This window comes from Dichotomopilus funicola, assembly GCF_033296635.1.
Source record: "Dichotomopilus funicola strain CBS 141.50 unplaced genomic scaffold C8A04scaffold_58, whole genome shotgun sequence".
Taxonomy (NCBI): domain Eukaryota; kingdom Fungi; phylum Ascomycota; class Sordariomycetes; order Sordariales; family Chaetomiaceae; genus Dichotomopilus; species Dichotomopilus funicola.
The window spans coordinates 186,239-205,381 of NW_026944079.1; the positions used below are offsets into that span (position 1 = coordinate 186,239).

Here is a 19,143-nt window from a genome sequence, read left to right on the forward strand (position 1 = left end):
CTTGGCGTCTATTTTCGAAACAGGGTCTATCTCTGGGCTGTTGCGTGATCGTAAGAAGCCCACCGTCGTTGTGATGAGCTGTTGTTCTGCCTTTCACAGATAATCAATGTTCCATCGGCACTGGATCCTAGATTAATATAATTAGGCATGTGCTTCAGCTAAGCTTTCGAATTTGACCAAGGTGTTCTCTAGCGGACTTCCTAGCCAAGAGCTTCAGGAAGCCATGCGAATGATCTTTTACCAAGGTTGTATGTAGAAGCAAACGAATGATGTGTTTATTTATGTGGTTGCTTCCACTCGAGGCTACGGGATAACTACCGCAACCAAAGGCTTGGTAGCCAACAATTTGATCCTAACTGATAATGAAGGAAAGTCAAGAAAGAAAGATTGTCCTTCTCCGTACCCAGTCTGTTTGCAAACAAGATCAACAGGTCCAAATACCCAGACTTCCCCCACACATGGTAACCCCACACGTGGTACCCCCACACATACCATGTTGACCGGGTCATTGGCAAGGCTTGCTCTATCAAAGGTTGCTACAGATGCTCGCACCCTGGACGTCATAACCATAGTTCTTGTTGCTTCCAAACAGCCACCAGCCACTGCGGTATTGGCCACACTTGGCCGAGATCTGTGTGTTTGCCAAACTGTCCTCGCTCGCGAAACAGCTCTGTCCGCCTGAATAGTCACAGGTGTACGCGATGGTCCCGCCCACTGTATGGAACCAGATCGCCTGTGGATACGTCTTGCCGTTCCCACAGGCTTGCTGAAGCTGCGCGACCGCATTGTCGGTATCGCTAAGGTTGAGGTCGTGGCCGGTGCACTATAACACACACGTAGACGTCAGCGGTTTGGCTTTCAGGCCAGGTTAGTTATATTGCTGAATTGTAATAACTCACTCCGCTCTGGTCCCGACGGGTCAGGCTAGGCGCGTGCCGGATTTCCCGCTTGGTCGCGGACGGTGCAGCAGCGTCGGGCAAATCGGCCAGGTCGACAAGGTACGCATGGAGCTGGCCGGTCTCATTGAGTCGGACAGCGTAGAGGCCGTCAGCAAGGCCAGTGGGGACGATGTAGGCCTGGGTCGCGGCCACAGTGGAAAGGATGGCGAGAAGGTTGGTGGGCTGCATGGTGAATTGCTGGTAGAGGGAAGACTCTTGACAATATTGTGAGAAGAAAAAAGGCTAAGTCTTGGGGTTTTCAAGGCAATGGCTGCAATAGAAGAGATGTGCTGTGACCACTCGAGCCTTCTAGGTGCAGAAGCAGGCTGATTCTTATACTTTTTCGTTCTGGCCTGCCCCATCTTGGCCCCCATGTCGTTTCCCAGGACTTCTGTTTCTCTGTCTTTGTTCCTCTGTCTCTCTTCTCAGAGTCAACTGTTCGGGCACTCAAGGACTCGAATCCTGGCTCGTGGCGTCGTCATCTGTGTCTGCCTTTGGAGATCCAAACAGAGACATCCATTTGTTGCGATTTCGCCCCCAAATCCAACTGTCGAACCCATATATCGGAACTTTGTTTCTGTAGTTGGGGGAGTACAGAAGCCAGGAAGGGGTATGTTGTCATCGTCCTCAGCTGGCAGCATAGCCTTGGTGGTGAATCACGACCTGCAGGTTACTGTGTAGTATACGAGCTGTGGCTTGCTATAGGAACCTCATTGAATAAAGGAAAAGCCTGTAAGGAACTTTTAGCATCCTACCCAGCTCCAAAAGCCTGTTCCACCTATCGTAAAATCGCCAGCCGGTTACGCGTCCTCGGATCGTCCTAGTGATGATTTGGCCCCCACTGTCACTTAAACATACACCAAAAGCTGTGACGACGGTGCAGCCGGTGAGCGAGCTTCCATCAAGGATCAAAGATGTAGACCTAATAATCCTTTCTGGCCTGAAGGTCCTTGGTCCCTACACCCTTCGAGTTGGGTCTGATCGTGGCCCTGCACCGACCTTCGTCTAGTTGACGCCACCTGAGTTGGTTAGCTAATAATTATCTGTTTGTCTACTTGTTTGGCTTGTCTCAGCCAATAATTATCGGCCATCCTCAGTCTTAGCTACAAATTGAGCGCGTTGTAGGCATTTACCATTGGAGCTGGCTCCTAATTACACCTGAGATATGTGCATCTTGATGATCTTGTGTTCTAAGTAACACGCCTCCGATATTTACTCCACCGGGGTTACAAACCAGACAGACAAGGGGGGTGAGCAGGGGTTGACTAGGACAATAAATTCTTGCCGATGCTGATTATTCGGCCCTGGTTCTTGTAGCAGCCCTGGCTGTCTCGCTGTGGCAATCCCCCGGGCTGTCTGGTTTGTGACCCTGGCGGTGTATTGGGGCGTGCCAAGCCTGCCTGATCCTTCGGAGGTTGTTCCGACCCTGCGGCGGCCGTGTGCCAAAAGCTTACATGGTTTCTTGTGTTAACGACGGAGGAATCAAGCTCCGGTCAAGAGAAAGAGGAGAGCGGGATTTATGCACAGCTGAAATTGTGAAACATTTAGCAAGCTACCTTTGCTTGTAATGTACAGGAATGTGCCGGATGCTACATTGATCCGTTGTCAGCTCGTCTCAATCTACCTATCATCTGAGAGCAATGCAACACATGATTTCCTAAGGGATTTCTCTGCCCGACGAAAAAGAATCCCGGAGATTGTCGTCAAGTTGCTAGAGCCGGCGGGCGTGGTGGCGGGCGCAGCCAGATGATGTCTTGGCAAGGCGGACGGCGATCCTGTCGTAGCGGCCTCCTCGACGCTGGACCGCGGTATCGTGACAATCGAGGGGCATCAGGTATTTGCCTTGGTCAAATCCTATCTTTAATGACGTCTGGAATGCAACGCCACGGTTCGTTATGGTGAAGGATAGGGCGTCGTGGCGGAGAAGGTCGGCGATGAGCTCCATACGACGACACGAGGCGAACTGCCGCGGGAACTAGGCGAGAACGCCGTAATACTAATTACTGGGAGCTCGGGCTGTGCTCGTTTTTGGACCACGCAGAGAGAGAGAGAGAGAGAGGACGTTTGTCGATTGGGCAATGGCCTCTTGCAGCCGGATGAGGGTCTGACCACCCTCGCCGTTATTAGATCAGTCGACGCCAAAGATCGGTACTCAGCAGAGAATATGCAGTGACCTCCTCGCATATCATCAGTCGATTGGCGGCCCATGAGATCCTTGACGATAGTTCGAACAAACTGGAAAGCTTCCCGGTGGTTTTTATTATTGTGGGTAGTACATAACACAGCCCAAGCCGCGATCCGGCGTCGTTAATTAATTAACTGATCTTGTTCACGGTCTGGGTCAGTCTGAGCCTGTGATTGTAGTAAGAAATTTCATTAATGTACGTTACACGACGGAGAATAATGGGTGACTTTACCCGTCCCATTCGGTTGAGGCACTCAAACCTCTTTTCTAGGGCCTTGGGCAAGGGTAGGGAGAGTCTACGGCTCTGTAAAGCTGCCGCAGTTAGCATCAAGCGTGTAAATGTTCAGCATCTCAGATTCCCGACGCCTCCCAGCACAGCTTTGCCGGGTTGTATAGCATCACAACACCCCGATGCTACAAGCTCCTACACCTCCCCATCCAAGCAGCCCTGCGTTTACACGTAACCCAGTGTCGATAAGCTACACGCGGCCGCTGGTGTGGTGAGCCGAGGATCTTCGCCCGAGACATCCCCTCCAGTTAACGAACGGTGCCGTCAAAGTTGGTCAAACCATAATCAACACCTTTACCCCGAGCCCCTCCTCCCCGGCCACCATCAACGCACACTTGAAACAGCTCCGCCCGCCGTCCCTCTGCCAGACCACCGCATCCACCCCCTTCTGGCTGCACCACGCGCGCGCAAACGTCTCGGCCACGCCCCCACCCGCGGCGTTGATCACCGTCGTTGTGGCGCCCGCCGCCCCAGCCGTGCCGGGCTCCGAGCGCGGCAGATCCTCGAGCGCCAGCACGCGGAAGGTGTATGCGGCTGCGCGGCGCGGGTCGACGCGGTGCGCGGATCCGCCTCCCCGGCGCGCGGGCGCGGCCACAAAGACGCTGTTGGCGTGTAGCGTGATGGTCCCCATGGTCCTGCTGCGCACAAGCCGGAAATCGAGACGTGCGCGGTACTCCGGGGTCCGCACGCCGCCCACTGGCGCGCCCGGGAGTTTGCTCAGCCGGAGGGTCTGCAACGTCACCGTGTCGGCGGGGCCGGGCGGCGGGGCCGCTGTGGCGCAGCCCGCACGCTTGCTCTCTGTCACGAACGCTGGTATGTTGCGGGTTTCGAGGGCGTCCGGGTCGGCAGGGTCCCCCGTGGTGAAGGTCGGCGGGCGGGCCTGCAGCTGGACGAGCAGCCCAAAGGTGGATTCCGGGAGGGACGGCGACGGGCATGGGCCGACCCAGCCGCCAATGCACCTTATTGGGCTCACGTTTGCGTTGTTTGTGTTGATGCCGTCAGCCCCGGCGATGGCCGTGGACATAGGCGCCATGACCTTGCCGACCACAGAGCGCACGCATCAGTACGAGGCTTGCGGGTACACGATACCGTAGCTCCCTTTGCGTGGCTGGATGGTGGCGCGAGGAAGGCAGTTGCGCAGGGTGGGCGACAAGGCGGAGAAGACACCTATGAGGGAGGACTGGAAAAGAGCGCCCGGGAGGAAGAGCCCATTTATCCAGTCCCAAACACACATGTCGATCCCGGCCGTGTTCTCGGTGTCGGGGTCCCGCAGATTGGCTGCCGTGTCGTGGATCTCGTCGACGTACGGCCACTTCATTTCCTTGGCGAACTTGACGATGCCGTCGATCTGCTCCTCCTTTGCGTGTCTGGTTACCTGAAACGCGTCGGTGTCTTCCCTGTACTCCAGCTTGGTGCTCCACAGCTCGGCGGCTACCAGGTCGTAGACGATGCGCGCGGTGATGCCACCGTGCCACTTGCTCTGCGAGCGCGCGATGCGCAGCGTAACCTCGCGCGCCTTCACCATCTGGAATAAGAAATCGATCATGCCAAAATTGCCGCCGCCGCGATTTGGATCCGAGTTGGCGAGGCAACCGATGCTGCCGGTTGACTCCAGGCTGGGAACCGGTGACATCCTCATGTCGGCCAAGAGGTCCGAGATCTGGTGCCGCATCTCGAAGCCCTCCTCTGGGTCGAGCCACGTATAGCTTCCACGAGGTATATTCAGCAACCGTCTACGGGCTCAAAGGGAGCAAGGGAGAAAGGGTGGGAGCGACGTGGGGGGTTGAACGTACTCGCTAGGCCCAAGAAGCTCGCGGAGTTGATCGTGGCCTTTCTTTTCCGTCCAGTCCTCGCCTAACCCGTTCTTCATGGTGGAATTCCACCGCTGGAGGGCGAAATTCGAGGTGAGTGCTGGAGTGTTCGTCGCTCGCAACCATCCTTTCTGCGACTGTTCTACTTCCTTTACCGCTTGTCTCCAAAACGTCATCTCCCGCGCGAAGCCCGTCAAGGAAGTCGACCCAGGAGACCACCCGGCGTATCTTGGATCTGCTGCGACGTCCACTTCCAGCACGTTTTTAGCCACGCCTAGAATCGAGTCCGGGATAAACACCAGGTCTGCGAGCTACTCGTTAGCATAATTACCATCACACGATACGATTGAAAGTTTGAGTTGAAAGCCTTACTGAACGCCGGGTGGAAAACCGGTTGGATCTCGGACAAGTCGGGGACCTCCCACTGGCCCGAGACCCACGCATAGCATGATAAGCTATCGGGCTTAGAATAGACCTTGTGTATTAAGCGTCAATTCTGGGTTCCGGAGGACCGGTGGGAGGAGGTGATGCAACAGGCAGAGGAGACGGGCTTCGTGATGTTGGAACAGCCGCGGGCGACGGAATCACCGTCGGCTGCGGTGTTTCTGCTGTCGGTCGAGGTGCTGCCGCCGGGTCCGAGACGTGCACAAGTCTGGGTTGCAACCTCCTCGGGACGCTCTCTCCCGTCGTGGAGAGCATCTCCAGTCGCAGGCTCGCCGTCTCCGAGACGAGGTCGGCCACTTCGTCAGCGGCGCTGACGAGATTTTGGAGCTGGTTGACATCGTTACTCTGCATGATCTCGGCGCGCATCCTAACGCGGGTCTTGTTACTGACGGCCGGCAGCAGCGACATCAGTGGGTCGTTGATGGCCTTGAGCTCGCTGATCAGGGCCCGAAACTTGGGCTCATCCACCACGGCCCATCGCGCGCGTGTCAGGGGAGTTGCTTGCTTCTGGGCCACGGTGGTCCGGTCTTGGAAGCTGGCGTACGTCTTGCGGAAGGTGGCTGAAAGGATCGCGCGAGTTGGCCTGTCCGGCGTTGACGACGACGACGACGCCACCGCCGCCGCTGATGTAGCCGTCGCAGTCGCCGGGGCAGTAGAGGCCATCAAGGCGTCTGGCGTGCCCTTCCTCTTGCTTTCGGGCTGACGCACTAGCCCGTACCGCTTTTGGAGTTTCTCGACGTCTTCAAACACACGAACGAAGCAGGCCAGTAAGCCGGCGACCGCCGTGCGTAAGGCTGGCCGTTGCATTGACTCGTCAATCACTGCGAGGTCATCTTCGGTGGCCGCCGATTTGGACGAGTCGAGGGTTACCTCGGTGAGCCCAACCGAGTCGCCCCAAATCATGAGCCGAACCCTCTCTACTTCGAGTTTGGTCTGCAGCAGCTCGCGGTCCACGCCAAACCGAGCGGCGGCGGACAGTGCGTCGAGCAGCTCGATGCAGGTGCTGTAAAGGCCCGCAAGACCGAACACGCCGATCGCTAAGCCTGCGGCTTCCATATTCTGGTTGTTGTAGTGCTCGAGGTCCACGGTAGGTTTTAGACTGATAACATCGTAAGACGTCTTTATGGTTTGGCAAAGGATGGGGCTCGATTCGGGCCTTGAGGACCTGGTAAGATAGGTACCGTACAGATGAGAGAGGTGTGACCATGTGAGCCTCGCCTGCCTGCCGGCCGTAATCCTTGCCCAAAAGTCCGCCACTAACTAATGCTGGAAGCACGCCATGCAGGGGCTGCGCCACCATTAAACCGGTGTGGATGGGTGGACTGGGTGGATGAAGACAGTACCTAACTACCGGGTGAACAAGTTTTGGCAGGCCAACTGGGCCTGGTTCCCCTCCGAATTATCGGCTCGGACATGGATATTCAAATGGCTCTCGACAGCGCAAACGGGTGGTACCTGAAGACGTATGCACTTTGTGACTTTAGTTTGGCCGGAACTTAACCACCCTTGATTTCTTTATCTACAGATACACATTTGCTGGATCTCGATATCTCGGAAACTTACCCTGCTTGCTCACAATCTTAATGACCAGAGGAAATTGGGACAGGAGCATCACAGCCCAGAGCGCCTTGTGTCAGTCAGCACGAGCAAAACCCGGTGTAGCGTTTCCGTTATGGCAGCATATTTCTCACTTGCCTGGAACGGCGTTTTGGCGACAACGACATTGCCTCCCTCGATAGAGAGCAGCCAGGCCTCCCAGTCGGCGCCGCAGAAGCTGTCTGGACAGGGCTTCAAGGCCACGGGGCTCACGTCCTCATAGTCCAACCGATCCCAGTGAGATAGCGAGGCCGGGCGCACCAGGGCCTCCAGTGTCTTCTTATGATCCGCATCCTTCCGCCCGAAGCGGGCACGGAAGGCCTCCTGCTCCTCACGCTCGAACTCGAACTCCAGATAGTCCCACTCGATGCCTTAGAACTGGGTCGGCTCGGCCTCCAGCTGGTCGAAGACGTCACGGATCGCGTCGGCGGCGCTAATAGCATCGGTGGAGAGGTATTGTCTCGGCACCCTCAGGCCGAAGCCCATGTTTCTCCGTTCCTGGTCGCTCGGCCGGTACTTGTAGCTGTGGACGCTTAGGAAGTGTAGCTCCAGTGACGTCGCATCGTACTCGTAGACCCAGTAAGCGATGGCGCGCCACAGGTCGGCCCATTCGCCCCAGCTCCGGCCGCGGCCGCCCTTGTTCGTGGTCGCGATGGCGCCGGCTACCACTCCATGCTTGCCGCCCTCCCACCCGTACCACTGGCCCGCGATGAGCGTGCGCTCCGGGTACTTACCAGGTGGCTGGCCCATGTACATCAGGCCCATATACGCGCCCCCGCCCATGGCCACGCTGATGGCCGGCCCGATGGAGCATGGCTGCGGATCCGGACCGACCAGGGTAGAGCGAGCGGCGCGGCATGCTGCGGCCAGCTGGGCGGGGAGGTCCCGGGGCAGGCCGACGGAGCTGGGGTCGGTGTTGAAGTCTACTACCACGGTCTTGCCGGCGTTGTGGATGGCGTCCGCGGGCGCGGTCAGCTTGCACGCGTCGCGGTTCGAGAGTGTCTGGCTTTTAGAGTACCGCTTGGTGAAGAAGGCGTGCAGCTCGGACCAATCTGGGTGGTTGTAGATGGACCGGAGGATGGATGCAAATAGCAGCGTCGCCTTGAATCGCTCAGACTCCTGCTCGATGAATGCAAGTTGGCTGATGGAACGGCCTTCTTGGTATTTATAGGGAGGTATTGGGTGAGTCCCCAAGTCTGACAGAGGATAATGCTGGGGCCAAAGAAAAGAATGATCAAAGAACACCTACCTCTCCGGGCTTCCATGACTAGCCGGTCAAAAAGTTATAAGTCACCGGACTACGCAGGTGCAGTGCCAACGGAAGGGCGACTTCCATCGGGATGGCGGGCATGGTGGACGTCCTGTCGTTCTGTCGTTGATGAAACCCACCTCAGGGTCCTCAGTTAATATTACAAGTTGAAGCCACCCTCTGGAGGATTTGTTAGTGATGCGGTCACCACTGTCGGTCAAGCCTTGCGGTTCAGGAAAATCCATGCAGCCCAATGTGAACCCATGCTGACCATGACGGGTGATCAGCGCTTTAGTATTCGTACCAAGCAGTTCCTCCTTCAGTCGGCGGGGGTGGCTATGCCCCCTCCCACCCCCCTTCAGGCCCCTGTCCAAGCTCCAACGTCTTGGGACAAGGCTCTCAGGCGTACCTATCACACTACTGTGGTCGACGGTGGATTGCAATCACATCAGGACAACACCTGTACGTACTTGAATTATTTCGTCTCCAACGAGGTATTATATAATACCGTGTACGCCGATTAGAAATTCGAAACCCAAGAGCGAGAGAAAAATCAACAACTGTAACCATGGAAGCGGTAGCTCTGGGGTGACATGGTCGGCCTAATTACCCGGTCTCCTCCACAGGCATAGCTGCGATCGCGCAGGCTAGTGGACGGAACGCCCTAGTTACCACGTTCAAGAAGACCTACACGCGGTTTCGAACATCGGCGTCCCAGACACAGCATGCCGCATCGCTGGCTACAACGGTGCGGTGGGCAATCAGGGAGAAGAAGCGATTCCAGCGTTTCATCGACGACCTGCGTGGATTCAACGACAGCCTGGTTGCATTGTTCCCCGACGTCGGTTCACAGGCATGCGAAGCGATGGCGGCCGAGATCAATACGTCGACTGATCTTGGCAGTCTACAAGTTATCGAGCAGGCCGTTGGGGACCTAGAGAACGGCGACGAGGGACTGGCCGAGGCAGCCAGTTTACGCATTACGGAAATCTCACAGCATACGACAAGTCTCGCCACCAACGACGACGACGACGACGACGCGGAATCAAGCAGCACTGCCATCCAGGGAATAAGGGACGTCAACATGAAAATGCTTACCCAACAACTAGAAAAGCTGGGCGTCGCCATCAAGGCAGAACTTAAAGGGTCACTACAAATTTCCGTCCAGGATTTCGGGTTTGGAGACCACTACGGTTCCCTCAACTGGCGGGGCATGGAAAACAACGAGTTCGGGATCGAAGAGGGCAGGGAGAGAGAATATGTCCAATGCCCTTACCTTGCATGGTGTAATATGCGCCCCGAACCCCTGATGATCCTGATCCCCATCAGACGTCTCCTTTTCTTCCGGTTTTCCCAAGATCCAAAGCTAACAAACTGCATGCTTTCCTCAGACTTGATGTACGCATCAGAAAAGAACGGCTTCGAACACGGCGACTTTAGCCACCGAGATAGCGAAGCCAACCGCAAGTTCGAGGGCCGCTTTCCCGGCACGCGGACCGTTGAGGGCTACGGCGCCTCTTTCGGCACCTGGGCGCGGGTCCACAAGCCCGACTTCCCCCCTCGTCCCGTTTTCTGCAGCACTTTCGATGTGCCCGCCCACACAACCCCGGAGCTCATCGATCTCCTTTCCGACCTGCACCGCCGCAAGTCGCTGCCGTGGAACCTGACGAACGAGCGCGCGTACGAGTACCTCGACAAGCTGCTGGGCATCCGCGCGCACAGCAGGATGGCGCCCGGGGTCTCCTTCGACAACTCGATGCAGGTCATGGACCTTCTAGATACATTGAACCGCAGCGACCTCTTCGAGGACCTGCGCTCCGGCGGGTCGCTCGGGGCCCAGGCATTCCCAAACTTCCCCAACTTTCTATACCAGATGGTGGTGGCCTACGAACTGAAGCTGCGGTTGAAGGACCAGGGCTTTGGCGGCATCAACGCCCGGGTCATCGCGGCGATGCAGGCAGCCGAGCGGTGGGTGGACGGGGTCTCGATCAAGGTGACCAAGGGCTCGAACCCGCACGCCGAGCTGCGTAGCCTCGTCCACGAGCGGCAGGTCGAGGGTTTGGTGCGCTTCGCCGAGCTGCTCGCCTGGCCAGCGCTGGGGGAGATGCGCGAATTCGTCGAGGACGCTTACACCGACATGTGTGCCGGCATGCACCTCAGCTTCCACCTGTGGGACTGGCTGTTCGGCACCATGCTGCCCGGGAAGGCCTTTGCTTTCACCATCATGAGCGCCCTCGTGGCCGCCACCCCGAGTCTCCTGCCGCTCGGCGCGCCCAGATACTACGAATCCGGGCTCGTCCTGGAAAACAAGTCGTATTGGCGCGACAAGTGGGTGATGGGTCGCGTCCTGGGCGGTATCTGGGGCGTCAGGGCTGCCAATGGCTGGGTCGGGCCGTGTCCAGTGCCGGCAAAAGGCAGTCGTGAGCGAGTTTCCAAGAGCTGGCGGCGTGTCGTGGCCCGAGACACGGCCTTCGCGCTACCAGAACGCATCGCCCCGCACGCCGACGCTGACGAGTCCAGCCTGTTCTCCAGCTTGGACCGTGTAGGTGGCAACTCGTCACACGTCGAGTGGGTGCGCACCATCGGAGACCCGACGAAGTGGGTGGTGCCGGTCGGGCCCAGCAATGCGCCGGACACTGTGGAGCTCCGGGCCTTGGCGTTGAAGAGTATCCCTCGAGAACAAGCCCTGGACGAGTTTGGGTCTCAAAAAGGGACCGGATTGTCGATCGCTGTGGACCGCAGTAATACTGTCACTGTCTCAGTGCAAGACGACCAGGGAAACGAGACACCGATCGAAGACGATAAAGAACCGGCACAGCGAGCTGTTCTGGAACTGACCATCAACGGCCAGCCGGTATCATTCACCCTCTACAACAACCCCATCTTTATTGCCGCCCCGAGGTGTATTGATGGGCCTCATCCCGTCCACGAGCGGGACTTACCCAAGATGCAGCACATCCTGCGAGTTGGCCAACTCTCAGGCCATATCCACAATGATCCCCGGGTGCTAATCATTGACGCTACTGGAGGGGGCGAGTGTGAGCTGGCGGCGAGAGCGTGGTGTTCCGAATACGGCCAGCATGCCATTGTGAAACGGGGAACGGGGCCATGCATTGCCTGTGCGGTGAGGGCGGCGAGTGCCGAGGGGCTGGGCGTCGGTTGTGTAATATGGACCTAGCATTGTCGTTGATCAGATGTCCGCCTTGAAATGGGTTGAGCGAGGAAGAGGGAGGCTGAGCCGGACGCCAGTCTACACTAGATGCGAACGAGCAGGGTAATATGGGGGAGTAATTATCTGGCCAATTCTGTAAAACATATCAACTCCGTTCCACAGGATCACCACCCATTTGTTTTCGCAACATGCTTCCAACCCTATAAATAATACACCTCAACAAACTACTCACCATCTAGCCATAACCCCTTATTTCTCCAAGACAAAGACCGCAGGGGCGGCGAGGAGGCGGCTTGTGATGAGCATGCTCGTTCACACCAGTCTTGGCTTCCAAGCCTGGGCAAGCGAGTCGACGGAGCCAGAGGTGCAGGACCCGATCGCTTGCGGTGACGAGCGGGATTGAGCCTAGCCCCGGAGGGAGGTCCCGCCGGCTATTTGTAGGGACACGTCCATCTCCCCGCATGCCGGCTGACTTCCGCCCCAGACAAGCCGGTCTAATGCAAAGAGGGATCTAGACAACCTCGGGACTCCCGAGCATGCGCTTCAATGGCCGGGTAACCGTCTTAATATCCCCTCATTAGGGTACGGTTCCTAAGACTTTTATGCTGGGCGTCCCTTGCATCAGCCGCCCAGAAACCGGTTGGGCCGCGGACCCAGCTACCAGGTTGTCGTCTTGGCTGGCCTTTCTGCTCGCCAAGAACCACGCTCCAAACCCCACGGGCGGGTCGCGTAATTTTTAGCGTGCATCCCCGATTTCCTTTCCGGGAGTGGACACCACTGTTGACCTGTCCGATTGGGTGCTATGGAGTTTAACCGGTCGACAATGGCTTACACGACCTGCGGACCATCTTTGCGGCAGTTATGTAAATCTTGGCTCAACAGTCAGGCATGCATTGCAGAGTATAAGGCCCGCTATTGTATCATGACATTTTACTCAACCCTTCATTCACCCTTTCAGGAGACTCCCGAAGTAACCCACACAAAATGCGGTGTCTCTCTGTCATGGTCGCCGCCCTCTGGGCTGGCGCGGTCAGCGCCATGCCCGCCTCTGAGTCCTCGACATCTTCTCTTACTTCTCGCAAACCCGGAAAGCCCGGAAAGCCCGTAACGCTGCCGGAGGAGTTCGAGTGGAAATCCACCGGGCCCCTGATCGGCCCCAAGGACGACGACCGCCAGCTCGCGGGTATCAAGGACCCTACCATCATCGAGAAAGACGGCACCTACCACGTTTTCGCCAGCACGGCCAAGGCCGAGGGCTACAACCTTGTGTACCTCAACTTCACGTCCTTTGACAAGGCGGACTCGGCGCCGTTCTACTACCTAGACCAGGCGCCCCTAGGTGTCGGGTACCGCGCAGCCCCAGAGGTCTTCTACTTCGCACCGCACAAGCTCTGGTACCTCATCTACCAGAACGACAACGCAGCCTACTCGACCAACCCGGACATCAGCAACCCGGCCGGCTGGACGGCGCCCAAGACCTTCTACTCGGTGCGCCCCAAGACCGTCGACGACAACATTGGGGAGGGCTACTGGGTCGACATGTGGGTCATCTGCGACGCCAAAAACTGCCACCTCTTCTCGTCGGACGACAACGGCCACCTGTACCGGTCGCAGACCAAGGTCTCCGAATTTCCCGAGGGCATGAGCGAGCCCGTTATCGCCCTTGAAGACCCTGACCGCTACAAACTTTTCGAGGCCTCGTGCGTGTACACCGTCAAGGGCGCTGTCGGCAAGCAAAAGTACCTGCTGCTAGTCGAAGCCATCGGCACCGACTCGCAACGCTACTTCCGCTCGTGGACGTCGGACAAGATCGACGGGGAGTGGACACCGCTGGCGGATACCGAGGAGAACCCGTTCGCGCGGGCGAATAACGTCGAGTTTGAGGGGGATGCGTGGACGAAGAGCATCAGCCACGGCGAGGTGGTCCGGAAGCTGACGGACCAGACGCTGACGATTGATGTGTCGCAGCCGCTGCAGTTTCTATATCAGGGCCTGGATCCGTCCAAGGACTCGGGCGAGTACAACGCGCTGCCGTGGCGTCTGGCCTTGATCACCCAGGAGAAGACCTCGAGCTGCAAACCGCGGGAGTGATTTGTAGTACCTTAAGCTACCGTTCAAACCAAGGATGCATCCCATTTGCCACCTTTGGTAAAATAACTTAGTTCGTGAAGCCCGGTAACGCAATACAATGAGTACGATGAATACCATCTTAACACGTCCAAACCCTTGAAACCACGGAATGTAAACCACAAAAAGTGACAAACACACACGCTGTGACTTATTTTCTCGATGTTGTTCTAGCATCGAAGGCTGAGTTGGTTTCTCATAAATTAACTTGCCTGGCTGCCGACAAGACGGCAGACGATCTCGCGCATGGCGACGTCGGTGACCCGGGTGCACGTGTACAGCTAGTCGACCACGGCCGGGAAGCAGTCGATCTCTTCCCAGCAGAGCTCGTGCGTTAGGGGCTATTGCACCTTCGCCCATCTCCATTTTCTTGACAGTCCCCAGTAAATTAATCATCAATTTTGGGAGTTTTGGCCCGTGATCTTGGCGTGCTCCAGATCTCAGGGCCTTGCGAGACGTTCAAAACCGGGAGACGTCGAGGTGCGTCTCACGAGACAGGGGAGGTCGCCGCACGTCGTGTAGCCGCCGTGGAGAGCTGTGAAATACTGTGGCGCCGATAGAGTCGAATAGAACTACAATCTTGACCCAATCCGCTCTTGTATTACAGTTACCCCGGTCACACCATGTTGGAAACTAGATTCTTTGAACTGCTTCCCCTTTTTGTTTATAATACCTGGGAACCGCCATCAAGTTGCAAAGAATGGCAAGGCTTCATAACCTGTTGGAAGGGTCCTAAGCTCACTCCCTAGAGAAGTTGGCTTCGACCTGATGGTTGCCAGCCCAACCTTGACTGACTGAACCAACCCGGTCGAGAAACTGCGCAGTTTGTACGCAGGGCGGTCAAAACACGGCTGGTTTCCCTTTGTCAGATGAATGGTCAGTACGTAGGACCAATTCCGTAATTGCTACCAGCCCCATCGTAGTTCATGAACGTATCCCATGCACCCTGTGCTCGTTAGCTCAAACTTCTTGACATTCCCAAGGCTGAGTGACAAACCAAATCAAAATCCACCCCAGAAAAGTCCGTCTCCAACGAGAAAAACCCATTGGAGCCACCAAGCCCCGGACTCGAAAGCTCGAAGCGTGTCTCTAACGGTGCCGCCACATCTCCCGAAGTATCAGCTGCAGCCCCAGCAACCCCGGCAGCCCCAGTACGAAAACCGGCCATCATGCTGACAAGCAGGCGATAGACGCCCCCCGCCTCCTCACATGCGGCCACGGCCTGGGCCCAACGGTCACAGGACTGCTCTAACGCCTGCAGCAGCACGCTGCTGTCCGGGGACGCACCCGCATCCGCATCACTAGGAGAAGCCTTGCGCCGTAGCTCCAGCTCTAGAAACAGCACCATGGCGCCGAGCGTCATCATCTGCCGGGTCTGCCAGTACGCGTGGAACTTCGGCTCCAGTGTCTGCTGCATCTCGAGCAGGGCCAGCGCGGACGCGACGCACCGCTCGCGCGCGAAGGCGAAGCTAGCGTCGCCACGCGCAGCCAGGGCCATGAACCGGCGGTGCAGCGTGCACACACCGCTGTGGTACATTCCTAGCATGCCAAAGTATGACATGTCGGCGGCGCCCGCGGCCATGTGGTCCAGGCCGCGGCGGGCGTCGCGCAGGGCGGTGTCGACGCTGCGCAGCGCCTCGCACGAGCCGAGCGTCGGCGCGCTGTTAAAATCGGCCACGCGGCCCAGCGCACGGAACAGCCGGCCTTTGACGATCAGGTAGGTCGCTGCCGTAGGCTCCGTTAGCGGCCGTGACGGCGGCGCCGGGGCTGTGTCCACGGACAGCTCCCAATCGTGCAGGTTGCGCGGCTCGGCCGTGTCCGAGGCGACGGCCGCCGTCATGCGCGGGAAGCCGCCGAGAAAGGAGGCCATGTCGTCCATGCTCTTGACCGAGAACCAGAGACGCCGGCGGTACTCAGCCTGGAGTGCCGATAGGCCTGGGATGCGCGAGGGGTCGCGGTGGTAGCCCATGTTGATGGCCGCGCGGACGACGACGGCCGACATGATCCACAGGCCGCGGCGGTTGTCGTCTTTGCGGTTGAGCTCGGCCGTGGCGTTGAAGCGTAATGTTTCGACGGTGTAGGGAAGACACTTCGCGATGTCCCCGTTCAGGAGGCACTGTGATGTACGCACGCGATAAACCTGGAAGAGCGGTTCCGATATGCCCTTGTACCTTTGTGCTTCCCCATGCTGTTGATATGCAAGCATCGTGATGCCGAGAATGGAAAACAGGAGGCCGAGCCACATAAAGCTAGTCCGGGACGGGTTCTCCCAATGCTCGTTATACTGGTATGATAGATCAGACACGGACGGCTAGCGGATCTAGTTGGGAGTGCTCTGTACCTCGCGCATGAAGGTTGGTTCGTGGAGGATGGCTAACACTTGTGTAAGCCACGGTTGCGGTATAACAAAGATGTCCACGGCTTACGGGGGAGGTGGATCGGGAATGCTGGGCTAAAAAAGTACGACAGTAGTTGATCGACTTCGGGCCTAAGCGGTAGAGCAGAGAGAATTTCCATTCTTTCCATCGGCTTCACCTGGTTGAAAAGCAGACTCGATCCGTCGACGGTATAGGAGAGTGCTGGAGTAATGCTATGGTCGCTCTGGCTCTCATCCTCCTCCTGGGTCCAGGCTTTCTTCAGGTCTTTAATCTACCGTCCCGACGAGTTAGGGCGAGTGCGCGAGTGAAGAACATGAAAAGCTCGGGATAGAGTTGGACTCACCTCTTCAAGCACGACATGCCACTCGTTCCCGCTGAGATAGACGGAATGGCCGCCATCCAAGACCGTCTTTCCAACACCTGGAACATCTTGGGTGGACACGGCCGAATCCGGCTCGGGGGTGGGACTTTCAGGGGTATAGACTGTGACTTCGGCGTACGTTGAGACAGGCTGCCGCTCCTTGATCAATTTCTTAACAAGAGTCTCCAAATTGTCTATCCGTTGGCGCAGCCCTCCCCCAGCGGCCGGGACCTCGTTGGCGGCACCGGCACCATCCTTTCCATGTCCGCGGAATTTACAGGACGGTTGCTCATCTCGGGCAGTGCAGTTTTGACAGGGGTGCTGCCGGTTGCATTTCAGCCTGGATCACGTCAGCCATGGTGACCCCCGAGTCAATGACCTACTAGCACCGGCAGTAGAGATGGAAGGTAGGGAATCACACACTTCCTTAGGCGGCACGGTTCGCACGACAGGGCTGCCCGGTTACGCCGATGCGGTCTGGTGGGTTTCTCTGCAGTCCGCTCCGGTGAAACAGGCCTCTGAGCTTGCATTTTTGCGTCTTGGTGATGGCGGGTGGTCGTCGAGCTTGGCCAGTTGTGGCTCCGGATGAGTTGGCAAAGGGAAGAGGGAGACAACTTAAGTGTCAAAGTCCATGGGGATAACGTTCGTGTGCTTCCAGAACCAGCTGGCAACAGCTGTCACCAGCCACTATTATATCCGCGGACATAACGCTAAAGCCCTGCTTACCCCTGCTGCCCCGATTAACCTTGAACTTGAGAGCGGCGATTACACAACAGGGCGAGTCTGGTAATTATATAACGCCATTAACGACGTGGTATATTCCAAACAGATCCCACACTATGGCCCCTCGCCCACCCTTTCATTTCCCTTACGGTACAAGCACCTACGACTCGCAAGGTTCACAGGCCACTGCCACTAAGCCCTGATCAGGAGCGATTTACCATGCCTTCTTTCGGCGACTTCGTCCATACGCAGTTCTTCCTCAAGATCCCCACCCCAACTGCCTCGTTCGGCTCCAAGACGATCATTATCACCGGCGCAAGCGGAGGCCTGGGAAAGGAGGCCGCCAAGCACATTGTCCGGCTGGGTGCCAGTTCTGTCATCCTCGGGTGCCGCAGCTTGTCTCGAGGCAATGCCACCAAGCGTGAGATTGAGGCTCGTTTGAGATGCAGTCCCAGTATCCTGCAAGTTTGGGAGCTCGACATCGAGTCACCCACGTCCGTCAAGCGGTTCGTGGACCGGGCGAACGCACTGCCCCGGTTGGACGTCCTGATCAATAATGCCGGTCTCCAGAGCCAAAAGTTCACCGTTGTCTACAACACGGAACGCACTATTGCCGTTAATGTCATCGGGACCTTCCTTCTTGCGCTGCAGTTGTTGCCCAAGCTCCGTGAGACAGCCCGCAACTACCGGACCACGCCTCACCTGACCTTTGTCGGGTCGGCTCTGTACGACGTTGCTAGGTGGCCCAATCACCCCGGAGAGGATATATTTGCTTGGTTTGAGGATAAGGCGCATTTCTCTGCGATAAATCAGTGAGTGCCTCCCTCTCAAGGAGAACAGCTGCTAAGGAATGATTCCCCTGACCCATGATTTTTTACATCCTCTACAGATACAACCTCTCGAAGCTGCTGCAAATGTACGCAGTCATCCAGCTGAGCACCATCGTCGACCCAGTGGGCAGCACCGCCAACCCCAACCCCATCGTCATCAACTCTCTCGACCCGTGCTTCTGCAAAACGGGGCTGCCGGGAAACGATCTGTCCATCCCACTGAAAGTTGCCCTCCGCGTCTTCGAGCTCACGGCTCGCTCGGCTGAAGAAGGGGCCAGTCTCGTAGTGCAGACTGCGTCAGCTGGTCGCGAGACCCACGGCTTGTACATGCGGGCGGGCAAAGTAAGAAAGTACGACCCGATCGTCCAGGATGCGAAGAAGGCCGCGTACATCTGGGAGCTCCTGTGTAAGAAGTTAGAGGGTCTCCAACCGGGTATCCTGCAGAACTTACGGTGAGGGATGTTTGACTTTATAGCGGCAGAAATCGGGACCTATGTATTATCTCGGTGCTGCGCTATATCTGGTTATACGTATTAAAGCCGCAGTTTCCAAGGCTCCTCTGTTTGTTTCGTATTTAGTAAACTACCGTACCTAATAATCCAAGATGGTATAAAGCAAGGAAATTCCAGTGGTCTAAATGCACGTGAAAGGTAAGACTCGGCTAAAGTGTAGTTATACAGTCTTCTGAAATAGCATGAATAACACAGTATATATGATTAGGTACCTAGGTACCTATAGAAGTCAACCTTAGATGCCTAGGATACTGTAATAACTGACACTGAACTACCTAGCTAGAGCTAGAAGAACTTGAACGACCAATACTCTGACTTAGCAGTATAACTAAGGAGTGTTAAACTACAGCAATAGATCTCATTAGTTACACAGCCTGTCACGCAGTTTGCTGCAGCTGCTATGGGTGTCAACGCGGCCTGTGAGGATCCCCCGGTGCCCGATGTGCGATGCGTTCTACACTACGCTGCCACTATAGGGTTAGGGTTAGGGTTAGGGTTAGGGTTAGGGTTAGGGTTAGGGTTAGGGTT

The 19,143-nt window shown here is 56.9% G+C and overlaps 7 protein-coding genes across 7 annotated transcripts; 3 read left to right on the forward strand and 4 right to left on the reverse strand.

The window, feature by feature from the left end:
• Positions 1 to 526: 526 nt before the first annotated feature.
• On the reverse strand, positions 527 to 1,127 carry C8A04DRAFT_30990 (uncharacterized protein; the record flags this gene model as incomplete). Its single annotated transcript, XM_062781595.1, has 2 exons — positions 527 to 823; positions 900 to 1,127. The coding sequence occupies 2 exons, from the start codon at positions 1,125 to 1,127 to the stop codon at positions 527 to 529; spliced, it is 525 nt and encodes a 174-aa protein (XP_062634861.1).
• Positions 1,128 to 3,686: 2,559 nt separating this feature from the next.
• C8A04DRAFT_30991 (uncharacterized protein) lies at positions 3,687 to 4,445 on the reverse strand (the record flags this gene model as incomplete). Its single annotated transcript, XM_062781596.1, has 1 exon — positions 3,687 to 4,445. One exon carries the CDS (start codon positions 4,443 to 4,445, stop codon positions 3,687 to 3,689), a length of 759 nt encoding a protein of 252 aa, XP_062634862.1.
• A 27-nt stretch (positions 4,446 to 4,472) lies between these two features.
• Positions 4,473 to 8,528, reverse strand: C8A04DRAFT_30992 (prion-inhibition and propagation-domain-containing protein; the record flags this gene model as incomplete). The annotated part of the gene is made up of 8 exons (XM_062781597.1): positions 4,473 to 5,118; positions 5,206 to 5,527; positions 5,596 to 5,698; positions 5,812 to 6,923; positions 7,231 to 7,294; positions 7,363 to 7,634; positions 7,680 to 8,420; positions 8,513 to 8,528. 8 exons carry the CDS (start codon positions 8,526 to 8,528, stop codon positions 4,473 to 4,475), a joined length of 3,276 nt encoding a protein of 1,091 aa, XP_062634863.1.
• A 256-nt stretch (positions 8,529 to 8,784) lies between these two features.
• C8A04DRAFT_39101 (heterokaryon incompatibility protein S) lies at positions 8,785 to 11,690 on the forward strand (the record flags this gene model as incomplete). The annotated part of the gene is made up of 3 exons (XM_062784463.1): positions 8,785 to 8,974; positions 9,139 to 9,798; positions 9,904 to 11,690. The coding sequence occupies 3 exons, from the start codon at positions 8,785 to 8,787 to the stop codon at positions 11,688 to 11,690; spliced, it is 2,637 nt and encodes an 878-aa protein (XP_062634864.1).
• Positions 11,691 to 12,668: 978 nt separating this feature from the next.
• On the forward strand, positions 12,669 to 13,775 carry C8A04DRAFT_14086 (glycosyl hydrolase family 62-domain-containing protein; the record flags this gene model as incomplete). The annotated part of the gene is made up of 1 exon (XM_062777958.1): positions 12,669 to 13,775. The coding sequence occupies one exon, from the start codon at positions 12,669 to 12,671 to the stop codon at positions 13,773 to 13,775; it is 1,107 nt and encodes a 368-aa protein (XP_062634865.1).
• A 991-nt stretch (positions 13,776 to 14,766) lies between these two features.
• On the reverse strand, positions 14,767 to 17,080 carry C8A04DRAFT_39103 (uncharacterized protein; the record flags this gene model as incomplete). Its single annotated transcript, XM_062784464.1, has 6 exons — positions 14,767 to 14,918; positions 14,967 to 16,095; positions 16,153 to 16,184; positions 16,238 to 16,460; positions 16,533 to 16,890; positions 16,974 to 17,080. The coding sequence occupies 6 exons, from the start codon at positions 17,078 to 17,080 to the stop codon at positions 14,767 to 14,769; spliced, it is 2,001 nt and encodes a 666-aa protein (XP_062634866.1).
• Positions 17,081 to 17,492: 412 nt separating this feature from the next.
• C8A04DRAFT_14078 (uncharacterized protein) lies at positions 17,493 to 18,559 on the forward strand (the record flags this gene model as incomplete). The annotated part of the gene is made up of 2 exons (XM_062777955.1): positions 17,493 to 18,085; positions 18,163 to 18,559. The coding sequence occupies 2 exons, from the start codon at positions 17,493 to 17,495 to the stop codon at positions 18,557 to 18,559; spliced, it is 990 nt and encodes a 329-aa protein (XP_062634867.1).
• Positions 18,560 to 19,143: the final 584 nt, after the last annotated feature.